At 37.3% G+C, this 15,554-nt stretch overlaps 1 protein-coding gene across 1 annotated transcript in view; it reads left to right on the forward strand.

The window, feature by feature from the left end:
* Positions 1 to 7,255, forward strand: part of kif3a (kinesin family member 3A) — a 28,613-nt gene extending 21,358 nt beyond the window's left edge. The window contains exons 13-17 of the mRNA XM_037675895.1: positions 362 to 487; positions 4,728 to 4,781; positions 4,897 to 4,965; positions 5,078 to 5,208; positions 6,376 to 7,255. Of these exons, the coding sequence (XP_037531823.1) occupies positions 362 to 487; positions 4,728 to 4,781; positions 4,897 to 4,965; positions 5,078 to 5,208; positions 6,376 to 6,424 (429 nt within the window). The 3' untranslated portion in view covers positions 6,425 to 7,255. The remainder of the gene's footprint in view (positions 1 to 361; positions 488 to 4,727; positions 4,782 to 4,896; positions 4,966 to 5,077; positions 5,209 to 6,375) is intronic.
* Positions 7,256 to 15,554: the final 8,299 nt, after the last annotated feature.

The following is a 15,554-nucleotide window of genomic DNA, read 5'->3' on the forward strand; positions in this document are numbered from 1 at the left end:
TTGAGTATCTTGAGCAGATAGAAAGACGCTATACAAGTTCAGTCCATTTACAACACGGCTGGAATACTGTAACGTGCTTTATGTTGAGGTCAGTCAGGTTTCCCTTTCACGTTTCCAGCTTGTCCAAAATGCTGCAGCTCAGCTATTAACAGGAACTCGTAGGTTTGAGCACATTTCACCTGTTTTGTCCTCCCTTCACCAGCTCCCTGTGCGTCATTGTTAAGCACTTTGGTAACAGCTGCTGTTTTAAATGTGCTTTATAAATAAATTTGACTTGACTAAAGTTTGTCCACATTTGTAGTTTTTGATGTTTCAGAGATGGTTGTATGATCATTCACTGGAGTAATGTTTTGTTTGTCAGATGGCAGACCTACAGCAAGAGCACAACAGAGAGATCGAGGGCCTCCTAGAAAACATCCGCCAGCTGAGCCGAGAACTGCGTCTCCAAATGCTCATCATAGACAACTTCATCCCTCAGGAATACCAGGTCTGTTTTTTACCCATGTCATATTTGTATATTTTTGTAGACTTTGAAGTCTGGTATTTTTTGTTCTAAGACCTCATCTGTCTTGAAGCAACATTAGAGATTCTCACGTTTTTTTTTATTTTGGGCTTGCTCTGTATTTGTGGAATCTGATGCCTCTGTTGTAAAAACACCATCTATTTTAGGTTTAAATATAAAATGCATACACATATTGCTGGGCCATATCATATCGTCCACGATAATACGGGTAAAAAAAACTTGCCCGGGAAAATAAATTATATCATGATATGCTAATTTCATGACGTAAATACGTCATCCCACCACGCAGCGGATTATGCTGGGATATTCAAATTGTAAAGGTGAAGGCGTGAACGGAGACATCTGAGCTGAGCGCTGTTTGTCCCAGCAGTTTTTGAGCTGGTCAGTGTCAGGGTTCAGCGTGAGGGAAGACGTTGCTTTTAGCTTTTTAGCTAGCACTGCTAACTTGGAGTTACGTCAGTGCAGGCGGGTGGGGCGGGGGTGCATGCAGCTTGGTTCGGTAGTCTGTGCGCTCGGTTCTGATGACGCAGCGGGGCACCCCGCTTGTATAATGGTAGGGGAAGTACTGACTGCATCAACCACCAATTTATGGTCAAGTCAGACCGCGGAGTCTTACCTGAGTCTGAGTGTGCACTAACAGAGACTGGGAGCTGTGCAGCTCAAACCTCCAGAGCAGCTGCTTTCCTGGGGATCAGGAAATTGGCTGATGGTTCTGATTAGCAGTCCTTTCAGGCAGCATTTAATTTGTTTTCAGTATTTGTCACAAGTTTTAGAAGTTATACCTCATTTAAAGGCTACATATATTTCGTTGTATGTTACATTTATGCTCAACAGATTTTAAGCTTTAATTTGATTTAGTTTATTTGGGAAACTGCACCTGCACTTTAGTTTTTGGAGGATTTTGTTCTTTATTTTGTGCAGACTTTTACCATCTAAATAACAGAAGGATCATTTTTATTTTTATACTTGGAGACTTAATACTAAATAAAGTAATTGCAGTAAAATTAACCCTTGTTTTTATTGTTGTTGTTGTTTTGATATAATAGTGAAAAGCAACAAGTTCATTTAGTCAAATCAATAACTATGATTTCTGTTGTTTTTTTTTGTTATATCACGAAATTTATCGTTATTGTCAGAATGCTCTGAAATATCACAATATTATATTTGAGCCATATCGCCCACCCCTACGTACACATAGTTTTGTTGTGCTGAAAAGTCAGTAAGGCAAAGGATTATTACAAGACTAGGTAGGACTGAATGATTTAAATACTTTTTTATGGGTAATCAACAAATACAATCACACAAATATGACAATATTCTTGTTTTCTGTTGTAGGGTTTTATTTTATTTTGTTTAGTTTTTTTCTGACTTGAACTTTTAGAATGTTTGAATGAGGTGTATTTGATTGAAATCTAAACATACCCAATGCAAACTGCATTATATTTATATTTGTTAATTCATCAAGAACTTTTTAAGAAGGTTGCAAGCTTTGACAGTAATGACAGCTTTGTAAAAGCCGACTAAGCATTTTTTACTTGAAAGGAACCGTTTGACTAACTGTGGCTTTATCCTGATAGCAGACATGGTAAAGGTGGTTAAGTTATCTTTCAATCACTGATTAATAACTGAACTCGGTTTAAATAAGTTTCTGCTGAAATGCTGCATATTTCCTGTTAGCTATGGTGCACACTGTTAAGGTAAAGGAAATGTCTGAAGTTCATGAACATGTTACAACATTATTTTGTTAGATTTTAAACTATGCTAGTTGAGTACAGCCTGCTGCAGCTTTAAGTTCACCGTCATCAACTCTAGATTTTTAAATTGCAGATAAATTACACTGAAAATGAAATATTTTTGCAATTATGAACCCAGATTATACTTAAATTGGCAGAGTTGAGGGAACCAGACTTGATGCAACACAGGACAAATGAGTGTGTGAAAGTTTTCAAACACTCTTTATTAGAGATCCTACAAATTAAGTCAGGTCCTCTGGACGGTTTCTTTTTTGTCGAAACGTTTCGAAACTCTATAGAGATTATTTAAATTTCTCTCAATATTACTTTTTTTTCATTCAACCTTTATTTAGACAGGTAAATCCCATTGAGCCTCGAGGACTCATTTACAAGAGAGATCTGATTTCAACAAAGAATGATGACAACAATGGACAACAGCGACAACAACAAACAGTCACAAAAAGTCATACAGATTTTATTTTTATTTTTTTACTTATGGTGTAACTATTAATTAATGAAGGCATATTTAACTTATCGTTGAACTAATTAGTCCTTTTGAATTATTAAGTTGACCAAGAGACACAAATGAGAAGCAGCTTCCTTATTCTTTTCAGTTCAGTTCAGTTAATTTATACAGCACCAAGTCACAACAGGAATTCTCTCAGGGCACTGAACAGAAACATTCACATACATAAAAAAAGCCAATTAGTAAAAGTTATTTATCCAAGGAAGCCAGCAAATTGCGCTGAATCTTCACTTTGTCACAGTATCCCATCCTGAGCAAGCACAATGGCAACAGTGGAAAGGAAAAACTTCCTTTTAATAGGAAGAAACCTCCAGCAGAACCAGGCTCAGGACGAGCGGCCATCTGCTTCGACTGACTGGGTTTGAGAGGACGGGAAGTAGAAACAAACAAGCATAGAATGACAGGTCCAGGTGTACTTTCTATTGGAAGAAAGACAAAAAAAACATGTTGGATTAAACCAACAAAGTCCATGCTCAATAATCCAGGTATACAATCCAACAATTTTCAGTGAGGTCATCTGGACAGTTTCTTTTTTTTTTTTTGTGCTGAAACGTTCACCTGACTGAAAATTGTTGGCTTGTATTATTGAGCATGGACTTTGTTGGTTTTGAACCAGTTTGACATGACTGTCGGCGAGGAAGAGGGCCGGCACCGGAGGAGGAGTCATGCCAAAGAGACCATCTTAGCACCAACATAACTGGTTTGTTCCACTTTGGAGTAAGCTGTTGGGGGAAGAATCAGTTTTGTGTTGTGTGTTTCCTTGACTGATGAAGCCTTCTGGATAGAAGGTGAAACGTTTCAGCACAAAAAAAAAGAAACTGTCCAGATGACCTGACAGAAAAATGTTGGATAAAAATAATTACAAATACAAACAGTTAGAATAGAGCAAGTAAAGACAGCAGCAGAGTGAGAAAATATGGTTACTTTGTCCTCCAGCAGTCTAAGCGTTTAGCAGCATAACTAAGGGATAGCTCACGAAACCCAAGCCAACCCTAACTATAGGATTTATCATAAAGGGAAGACTTAAGCCCAGTCTTAAAACTGGACAATGTGTCGGTCTCACAGACAGAAACTGGAAGTTGCTTCCACAAGAGAGGAGCCTGATAACTGAAAGCTCTGCCTCCCATTCTGCTTTTGGAAACTCTAGGAACCACAAGTAATCATGTAGTCTGTGAGTGAAGTGCTCTGTTAGGAAAATATGGAACAGTAATCTAAAAAAGTTAAATCTTAACTTTTTTAGATTACTGTTCCATATTTTTCCATATTTCCATATTAGATTTTTCTACCTGGATTATTGAGCATGCATCAGGATATATGTAACAATAAGGTGTGTAATATAATATGGAGCTAGGTTGTTGAGGACTTTGTAACAGAGTAAAAACTTGAAGCTAAAAGCAAATCATTTATGCACTCATAAAATAAGCCCATTTTAAGTGTGTAACATAGAATGTAACGTTTATGTGTTTTATTCTGTGGCTTGTTTTATCAGTTCTTTTTCCTGACGCATGCTCAATAATCCAGGTAGAAAAAGATGCTGCTGCTGGCTGAGCAGCTGGTTTTGGTTGTCAGCAGCAAACTGGTTGATCCACTGCGAGAGGGTGCTATTTATAAGACTGAGCTGAATACAGCACCTCAAACTGAGGAAGTCTTTCGGATGAGAGAAGAAACGTTTCTACAATTTTTTTGTTTTGTTTGGTGGGTTTTTTTTATGTCCAGAGGACCAGATTTAACTTTTTTAGATCAGTTCTTTTTGTTTGTACACTTATGAACTATGTATTTTTTACCTGCCTAAGGACAATGTGTGAAATTTAGCTACTGAGCTAATTCCAGCACAGTTATACTGCTGTTTAATGCAGAAGTATTGAAGAATGTGCAGTGTTCTTTTAAATAACTAAATGAAATTAAACAAAATGAACACCTGTCTCTGTTCTTGCTGTCCTCGCAGGAGATGATAGAAAATTATGTGCACTGGAATGAGGATATTGGAGAATGGCAGCTGGTGAGTTCAGTTTGTATGGATGATCCACAAAGTGATGTGCAGTCACTTTAGACATTTCAGCTGTAAATAAATGTTTCATTTTGAATCTGTTCTGTTTTTGATTAATGTCTTTCAGAAATGTGTGGCTTACACTGGAAACAACATGAGAAAACAAACCCCTGCTCCAGACAAAAAAGAAAAAGATGTGAGTTGTAGAAGGTTGTTTTTGTCCAATAACAAATGTAGATATTTTTCATCTCTTTATAGATCTCTTTCCATTATTTACTCCTTTCTTCTCTTGCCCCTTCTACTTGCAGCCATTTGAGGTGGATCTGTCCCATGTCTATCTTGCGTACACAGAGGAGAGTATGCGCCAGTCACTGATGAAACTAGAGCGGCCCAGAACCTCAAAGAGTAGTAAAAGTGGCAGACCCAAAACAGGCCGCAGGTAAGTTTCCAAAAACCAATGGCAGACAGACTGAAGCAGACCTGTTTTCATACCTCCAGAGACATATTTGTTTTCATTAATCTCATATTTGATTGTGATAATACTTTTTTTGTTGAGTGTCAGAACCTCAGTTGTAGAATTGTGTTTTCATGGACGAGCTTCAAATCACTATTGGTTGTCCTTTTATTCTCTGCATGGATGACAATAACAAAATTAAAGCAAATGTTTGCCGTAAGGCTAGAACTTGAAAAAGTATATACCGGTATCAAGTCAATCACTATTTGTACTGATTAGGGGTCCGATAATTCTTGCAGCGCATACGTCACGTGTTGATTAGTATTAGTCTTCATATTTAAATAGAAAACTATTTTTTTCCTGTTTATTTTTGCTAGAGTCCGGGAAACAATTATCGATTTCAGTGAAACTTCGATGTAATCTTCCATTATTATAAGAGGAAACTGTTAGAAAAGTTTGTTTCCGCCCCCTATTTTGCAGGACAGTAGTTACACTCGGACAGAGTAATTAGTACTTTTGTCTTTCATGAAGATTTTTTTGTTTAAACTTCTATTTCAGTTGCTGAAATTTGTTCTCAACCCATGTAAACCAAAGGCTTTTTTTACTCAAGCGCCTCATTAAACTAGGTTTCCTGAAAAGCTCACAACTGTCTAATAAAAGTTTTATAATAAAATAACATTTTGAAAACTTCAGTCTCAATTGAAAAAACAATATCGCCTTAGGAGTTGAAAATTATGTTCTTTATATGAGACTGGACAGATAAAAGCATATAACTGCAGGATTGAATCTGAAAATATTTATCAGTATTTTAATGTGCTTAAACCAGTTTGATTTATTTCCAGTATTTCTGGGTTGCAGTTTTGCCGATATGCTTTTTTATTCTAGATTATTTCTGATTTGCCAAGCATAAAGTGACAAAAAGTGCAAATGGGCACTCCCAAGTTACATAATGGATTATTTTTAGTTTTATTAATTCATTTGAATTCACTTTCTTTATATAGCATCAGTTCACATCAAAAGTCACCGCACCATAAAAAAGAACATAAAAATTAATAATTTCCAGTTACTATGTTGGGCTGCACTTCTGAGAAGTTATGACATTCAAAGACCTCTAAAAGTGTTGATAATCATTATGTACTCATCTCCACACAGGAAAAGATCTGCAAAGCCAGATGCTGTCATCGAGTCCCTTTTACAGTGATGACACTCAAGAGGAGGTCCGCACTTCACAGCTTTCATGTATTTAAAAAAAAGTAATTAGTCCTGCTTCTGGTTGAACAATAGAAGGTTTTTTTTGTGTACACTGTAAGGTTTTAAATGTGAACAAGCTGCACCTTTAGTGAGATGAAACCGCATGGACAAACAACCTGATTCTGTACCGTTTAGGGAGATCAATCTGAGGAATCACATTTTAGATTTCTGCATTTTCACATTGATGAACAAATCCACAAGACGCAGTTAGCCTGGCTGTTGAAAATGAAATTGCGTAAGTGACCTACAAACTTCAAAGCACTCATATTTTCTGAAATGTGCTGCGTTAACACACAGTTTACCTCTCAGAGATAAACACAAATGTTCCGATCTTTTTCCGCAATACGGTCGATAGATTAAAATTAAACGAACCACTGAAAATGCAGTCACTATATCCCAGTTGAAACCAAACTATACTACTAATCTGAGCAAAGGCTTTATTGTGAAGTTCAGTTGAAATCAAGACGATCAAAATATCATTGTAAATTATATTTAAAGTGTGCTTTCCTTTTAGGTCAGAGGCATTGAAGCATGCATGCCATTCAGCTCTTATGTCTGCCGTTTCTTACTCTACACAAGTCACATGTCCATTTCTGAACGCTTGTGAGATGCACCATATGTAACGTACGCCTTAGTTTTTATCTAAATATTGCACTGGTATAGGGTTTTTGATTTCATGGTGTTCTGTAGTGAATGCAAACTGAGTTTCATTTTTATCATACTGTATGTCAAATGTTTACACCAACAAACCTCTGGATTTTATTTATTAAATTATTATATCAGTCACAGCTCACTGTTGATGCTCTTCCTTTTTGTGTCATGATTAAATCACTGATATTTTCTTGTTGTTACAAACCAGCGTAGCTTAGCATCACACAACTGCTTTAGAAAGCAGAAACTTACATCCAGCATGGACTTGATGATTTATGGACTGTATTTACAGTGCCTTGCGAAAGTATTCGGCCCCCTTGAACTTTTAAACCTTTTGCCACATTTCAGGCTTCAAACATAAAGATATAAAATTTTAATTTTTTTGTGAAGAATCAACAACAAGTGGGACACAATTGTGAAGTGGAATGAAATTTATTGGATGTGTCAAACGTTTTTAACAAATAAAAAACTGAAAAGTGTGGCGTGCAATATTATTCGGCCCCCTTGCGTTAATACTTTGTAGCGCCGCCTTTTGCTGCAGTTCCAGCCGCAAGTCTCTTGGGGTCTGTCTCTATCAGTTTTGAACATGGAGACACTGAAATTCTTGCCCATTCTTTCTTGAAAAAACAGCTCAAGCTCAGTGAGGTTGGATGGAGAGCGTTTGTGAACAGCAGTCTTCAGCTCTTTCCACAGATTCTCGATTGGATTCAGGTCTGGACTTTGACTTGGTCATTCCAACACCTGGATACGTTTATTTGTGAACCATTCCATTGTAGATTTGTCTTTATGTTTTGGATCATTGTCTTGTTGGAAGATAAATCTCCGTCCCAGTCTCAGGTCTCTTGCAGACTCAAACAGGTTTTCTTCCAGAATGGTCCTGTATTTGGCTCCATCCATCGTCCCATCAATTCTGACCATCTTCCCTGTCCCTGCTGACAAAAACAGGCCCAAACCATGATGCTGCCACCACCATGTTTGACAGTGGGGATGGTGTGTTCAGGGTGATGAGCTGTGTTGCTTTTACGCCAAACATAATTTTGCATTGTGGCCAAACAGTTCGATTTTGGTTTCATCTGACCAGAGCACCTTCTTCCACATGTTTGGTGTGTCTCCCAGGTGCTTGTGACAAACTTTAAACACACTTTTTATGGATATCTTTGAGAAATGGCTTTCTTCTTGCCACTCTTCCATAAAGGCCAGATTTGTGCAGTGTACGACTGATTGTTGTCCTATGGACAGACTCTCCCACCTCAGCTGTAGATCTCTGCAGTTCATCCAGCGTGATCATGGGCCTCTTGGCTGCATCTCTGATCAGTCTTCTCCTTGTTCGAGATGAAAGTTTAGAGGGACGGCCGGGTCTTGGTAGATTTGCAGTGGTCTGATACTCCTTCCATTTCAATATGATTGCTTGCACAGTGCTCCTTTGGATGTTTAAAGCTTGGGAAATCTTTGTGTATCCAAATCCGGCTTTAAACTTCTCCACAACAGTATCTTGGACCTGCCTGGTGTGTTCCTTGGTCTTCATGATGCTCTCTGCTCTTTGAACAGAACCCTGAGACTATCACAGAGCAGGTGCATTTATACAGAGACTTGATTACACTCAGGTGGATTCTATTTATCATCATCAGTCTTTTGGGACAACATTGGATCATTCATAGATCCTCACTGAACTTCTGGAGTGAGTTTGCTGCACTGAAAGTAAAGGGGCAGAATAATATTGCACACCCCACTTTTCAGTTTTTTATATGTTAAAAAAAATTGAAACATCCAATAAATTTCATTCCACTTCACAATTGTGTCCCACTTGTTGATTCTTCACAAAAAATTAAAATTTTATATCTTTTATGTTTGAAGCCTGAAATGTGGCAAAAGGTTGAAAAGTTCAAGGGGGCCGAATACTTTCGCAAGGCACTGTATATATCACCTTTCTATCTTATGAAGATACTCAAAGCTCTTTACAATCTGTGCCCTCATTTATGGTATGGTATGGTATAAAGTTTATTAATTTTAAAAATACAAAACAGTTTCATAACTATATAAAAAAAATACAAGAGATTTAAAATGAAAGGCAGCAGAAAGAAGAAAAAATCTTATTATATCTGCCCCTTTTTTCAAACAATTGGTTCAATCATAATAATCTTCAAGTAACAGTACAAAATGAATAGCTTTCTAATTTTTCTAATTCTAATACAAAAACACACTAAGCTACTTCATATATATATATATATATTTTAACAATTCAGTTTTGATCTTTTTCTTAAATGTACACATTGACTTGGCATTTTTCACATCACTCTCTAGACCATTCCACAATCCAACTCCTTGGATTGAGGTAGACCTTCCCTTCAGACTAGTTCTGAATTTTGGTTTGACAAATATCTCTATCCCCTTAAAATTATAACAACTTTGTCTTTTAACAAAATTTCTTTGGATATTTAATAGTAATGTGTTATTTTGAGCCCTATACATAACAGATAAAATACTATAATCTACCAAATCATGGAACTTCAATAACTTCAGTTGATAAAATAATGTGCTTGATGGGTGACAGTAATGCTTCCTAGTGATGATTCTTACAGCTCTTTTCTGTAAAATAAAAATAGGTTTTGTAAATGTTTTACATGCTTTCCCCCAAACATCAATGCAATAGATTAAATGTGGAACAATGGTTGTGTTATACAACATGTACAGAGCTTTATCATTTAATAATTCCCTGACTTTGTAAAGTACTGCAATAGATTTAGATATTTTTGTTCTTACAGAATTTATGTGATTTTTCCATGTTAGCTGTTCATCAATGATTACATCCAAAAATGTCATCTCATTAATAATAATAATAATAATAATAATGTCATCACAATGTCAGCACTGTATGTTTCCATACAATGGCGAAATTACAAATCTCAACACCCTCAATTTTAAATGGATCATCAACAGTTCTCTTTTTGTTACTAAATATCATGTATTTAGTTTTATCTAAATTTAATGATAATTTACTAAGTTTAAACCAAATTTGTATTTTGTCAAATTCTGTCTTCATCAATTCCAACATCCGTTTTACATCTTTACCCAAACAAAAAAATGTGGTGTCATCTGCAAAAAGGACACGTTTGAGGAGTCCTGATACATTCACTAAGTCATTCACATATAAAATAAATAACTTTGGTCCAAGTTTTTAGCTTTTATCCATTCATACAGCACTCAACTATGTCTATACAAAGATTAATCAGTGCTTTATCACATTCATACACCGATGGGACACAAATCGGAGGCAATGAGTGGTTCATTGTCTTGCCCAGGGACACTTCAGCATGTGACTGCTGGTGGAATCGAACCCCCAACTCTTGCATTGGAGGACGACCGCTCTAACCACTCATCCACAGCTGCCCCTTTAATGTCAACGTAGACACAGACTCACGTTCTTTAAATGGCTGTCAGATTTACAGACCACTCCAACAGATCACTGTCACATTTTATTTATTTATTGGTGCTGAGTTACAAAAAATAAACAATACATGTCAAAAATATAAAATCATAAATAGTATAATAAATAACTTTTCATTATTGTGTTTAACAGTCCTTGTTCATTTCTTTATGTGTTTTGCTGTATAAGAAGTATTTCACACATTTCTGCACTTCTCCCAGAAACGCTCGTAGATGGTACCTATGGTCTGTGTTCAGTGTGCAGTTGGTAGAACAATGCTGAAACAAATTAATTTGGGAAAATTACAAATCTTCTATCAGTACCTTACACAAAGCACATTTTGTGAGCAACAATCATATTAATTGCCACACTAAATGACTTTAGATTTGCTGCAAACATTTGGATATCTTTGCAACAATCGAGCTGAACTGTTTCCTACCTTATTGTATTGTTTGAAGTTGTTGGTTAGTATTGTAAGGTCCTTGTTTGTCTCCGCATTTTCCTCCTTAGCTTTCTCAGCCATGACTTTCTCAGCCAAACAGAAGAAGTTTTCCTATAAGGAGAGGGTAACACGTAATTATTTTCAGCACACATTATTTACATCTCCTAAATCATTCAGACTTTAATTTCAAAATAGGGAAATTTTAGGACCTTTTAAAGAAACAGTTATTTTCTTATTTTTACGTGTCAAATATCTGCTTTGCTGTTACTTTGATTATGATAATAGCTGTGAAAAGACTTAAAATGTAAACACTTCTACATTGCGTCAAGTCTGAATGAGTTAAACTGGTAATTAAATAATAATTTAAAAAAAAAGTTTTTAACGTACCGGGCAATTGTGCGAATTTGATAATGGCTTTACCACCATTATATTCTTGAACTGAAATGATAAATACATATCAGTATGTTGGAAACTACATCAGCAACAAACAATCGCATAAATAAAGTTTGTACTTTCTCACCTCCTCCTTTAATAATTTCTCAACGGTGATATTAATCTTGTGCAGTATCATTTTACGCTGGTTAGGCTGAGGCACCCTGTTTCCTGGTGCTGAACACACCATCAGCATCATCAGCATCACCTGCAGTGTAGAGTGCCTCATCTTGAAGGTCCACATGTCTCCCTTGTCTTTGAAAGAGACTGTCTCTTCGCTCTCTGTCTCTCCGACTGTCTGCTTGGGCATAAAAGTTGACTCTGCTACTTATATTGAATTGGCATTGCATTGACACCGCGGTCACAGACACGTCAGTGTGTGTGTGTGTGTGGGGGGGGGGGGGGGGGCAAATTAGGAAATGATGATGTGTAATCTGTTTGATCAGTTTTTCTATGAATTTTTGCCACTGCAGGAACTCAACCCTGTTACTAGAGGTTGGTCTTTAAAGTCACTTGCAAAGCCTCCACTCAGGAAATGCAGATTGTCACTTGTGTATTCATATCTTGGAGTATTTTTTTTTCAAACTAAGTAAAAGTGCACAGTTAAGGTGAAGATGAAGATCTTTATTTACATCAATTATTTCCACTTGTAACTCAGTTTAAGGAAAGAACGGCAAGCAGCTTTATCAAACGAAGTTACGTTGTTTAAGTATCATTAGAAGTATGTGTTTCCAATGTGACATGTTGAAATGACATGTGGGTATATGATGACTAATGCACTAAAGTCAAGCTTTTGATGTACCGGTAGTCTCACTTGTCAAAGGAGGAAAATGTGACTTATCATGTCACCTTCAGTTTCAGCTTTAGTTTCTTGCCACAAACAGATGATTTTCTCAAGTGCTTTACCGTTTGTTTTCATAGCATAAATAGATGTTACTGTCAAAAGAATGAAAAGACAATTAACTAAACAGTCGATAGACCTTTGTGCATATACAACCCCAAATCTGAAAAAGTTTGATGGTCCTATGATAGTAAAAACTGAATGCGATAATTTGCTAAATACATAAACCCATGTTTTATTTAATTCAGTTCAATTCAGTTTATTTATATCGCGCCAAATCACAACACGGTTGTCTCAGGGCACTTTAGAAGCAGCTAGAAGAAGACAAAGCAGCTAGATAAGCTCATCAAGAAGGCCAGCTCGGTGCTTGGATGCCCCCTCGACCCAGTGCAGGTGGTGGGAGACAGAAGGACTCTAGATAAAATAACATCATTGCAACGTCTCCCACCCCATGCATGAAGCTGCTGCTGAACTGGACAGCTCGTTCAGTGACAGATTACTGCATCCTAATGCACAAAGGAGCGTTACCGCAGGTCCTTCCTCCCAGCAGCTGTTAGACTCTACAAACATCACTGCTCCCAACAAACTCAATAAGGATTAAATACATGCGGACCTCTGCTAAAACGCACACTCTGCCTGTAATACTGTACTGTAAATAGTCTGTCCTTATCAATGTTCCAACACATACTGAACAATATTATTGATATTGTTTAAATTATTTCTTTATATATTGTATTGTTTTTAACATTTAGGAACTTTTGTGTGAAATATTTTTATTTGTTGCTGCGGTTACACTTGAATGTCCCATCCGTGGGACAATAAAGGCTGTTTCTATTCTATTTACAAACCGGATTCCAAAAATGTTGGGACACTAAACAAATTGTGAATAAAAACTGAATGCAATGATGTGGAGATGGCAAATGTCAATATTTTATTCGTATTATAACATAGATGACAGATCAAAAGTTTAATCTGAGTAAATGTAACATTTTAAAGGAAAAATATGTTGATTCAAAATTTCACAGTGTCAACAAATCCCAAAAATGTTGGAACAAGTAGCAATAAGTGGCTGGAAAAAAGGAAACTGAGCATATAACGAACAGCTGGAAGACCAATTAACACTAATTAGGTCAATTGACAACATGATTGGGTATAAAAAGAGCTTCTCAGAGTGTCAGTGTCTCTTAGAAGCCAAGATGGTAAGAGGATCACCAATTCCACCATTGTTGCGCAGAAAGATAGTGCAGCAATACCAGAATGGTGTTATCCAGCGTAAAATAGCAAATACTTTTAAGTTATCATCATCAACCGTGCATAACATCATCAAAAGATTCAGAGAATCTGGAACATTCGCTGTGCGTAAGGGTCAAGGCCGTAAAACTCTACTGGATGCTCATAATCTCCGGGCCCTTAAACGTCACTGCACCTCAAACAGGAATAGGAATGCCACTGTCAAGGAAATAACAGAATGGGCTCAGGAATACTTCCAGAAAGCATTGTCCATGAACACAATCCACCGTGCCATCCGCCGTTGCCAGCTGAAACTCTACAGTGCAAAGAGGAAGCCATTTCTAAGCAAGCTCCACAAGCTCAGATGTTTGCACTGGGCCAGGGGTCATTTAAAATGGAGTGTGGCAAAATGGAAGACTGTTCTGTGGTCAGATGAGTCACGATTTGAAGTTCTTTATGGAACACTGGGATGCCATGTCATCCGGACCAGAGAGGACAAGGATAGCCCAAGTTGTTATCAACGCTCCGTTCAGAAGCCTGCATCACTGATGGTATGGGGCTGCATGAGCGCTTGTGGCATGGACAGCTTGCATGTCTGGAAAGGCACCATTAATGCAGAGAACTATGTTCAGGTTCTAGAACAACATATGCTCCCATCTAGACGTCATCTCTTTCAGGGAAGACCCTGCATTTTTCAACACGATAATGCCAGACCACATTCTGCAGCAATCACAACATCATGGCTACGTAGGAGAAGAATCCGGGTACTGAAATGGCCAGCCTGCAGTCCAGATCTTTCACCTATAGAGAACATTTGGCACATCATAAAGAGGAAGGTGCGACAAAGAAGGCCCAAGACGATTGAACAGTTAGAGGCCTGTATTAGACATGAATGGGAGAGCATTCCTATTTCTAAACTTGAGAAACTGGTCTCCTCTGTCCCCAGACGTCTGTTGAGTGTTGTAAGAAGAAGGGGGGATGCCACACAGTGGTAAAAATGGACTTGTCCCAACTTTTTTTGGGATTTGTTGAAGCCATGAAATTTGGAAACAACGGATTTTTCCCTTAAAATGAAACGTTCTCTCAGTTTAAACTTTTGATCTGTGATTTGTGTTGTATTCTGAATAAAATATTAGATGTTGGCACCTCCACATCATTGCATTCAGTTTTTATTCACAATTTGTTTAGTGTCCCAACTTTTTTAGAATCCGGTTTGTACAGGAGCATTCACATTCACAAAAGCCAATTAGTAAAGTTCTCTATCTAAGGAAGCCGCTTACATTTACATTGGAACAAAGTAAACAGCAAATGAAAAAAAGATTAAATCATGTCATCTGGACCAATTTCTTTAAGGGAGAAACGTTTCGTCTTCCATCCGGAAGACTTCATCAGCCTGTGGCCTGCCAACCAGGTCTGTCCCATCCTGTTGGGAGCAATGAAGGCTGACAAATCTGGTTGGCAGGTCACAGAAGTCTTCTGGATGGAAGACGAAACGTTTCTCCCTTTAAGAAACTGGTCCAGATGAAATGATTTAACCTTTGTTTGTTATCTACCTGGATGATTGAGCTTACAAACCATTCTTTTTAAACAGCAAATGTTCAAACTAAGATATTAGATAAGATAAAAGTTAAAATGCAGCTTCAGGCCTGATAACCAGTCATTTTCACACTTATCAGGAATTCCATTCATGTCACCATTGTGGCTCCTCTGTGGCTCAGACTAACAAAGACCCCCTGTGAGGATTGTTAGGACCATCTGCATATGTATCTAGCACATTTGGGTCTCTTGTAAATGAGTCCTCTTGACTCAGTGGGACCTGTAAATAAAGGTTGAATGAAAAAAAATCTTCTGTTACAAATATTGTTTTTGCTTTTAATCTTGTTTGGTTTTAAACTAAGATATTGTACCACTTTTTGAGAAGAAGAAAAAAAGAGACGGTAATCTTGATTTTTACAGCAGCAGCACATGTCAAACGATGGGACGAGACAACAAAAGGTCAAAATAAACAGCTGGGAGAGCATTTTGTAACAAATTATTTGAAAACGGGTCATTAAGACGTC

This window comes from Nematolebias whitei, chromosome 4, assembly GCF_014905685.2.
Source record: "Nematolebias whitei isolate Nwh7 chromosome 4, NemWhi1, whole genome shotgun sequence".
Lineage (NCBI taxonomy): Eukaryota > Metazoa > Chordata > Actinopteri > Cyprinodontiformes > Rivulidae > Nematolebias > Nematolebias whitei.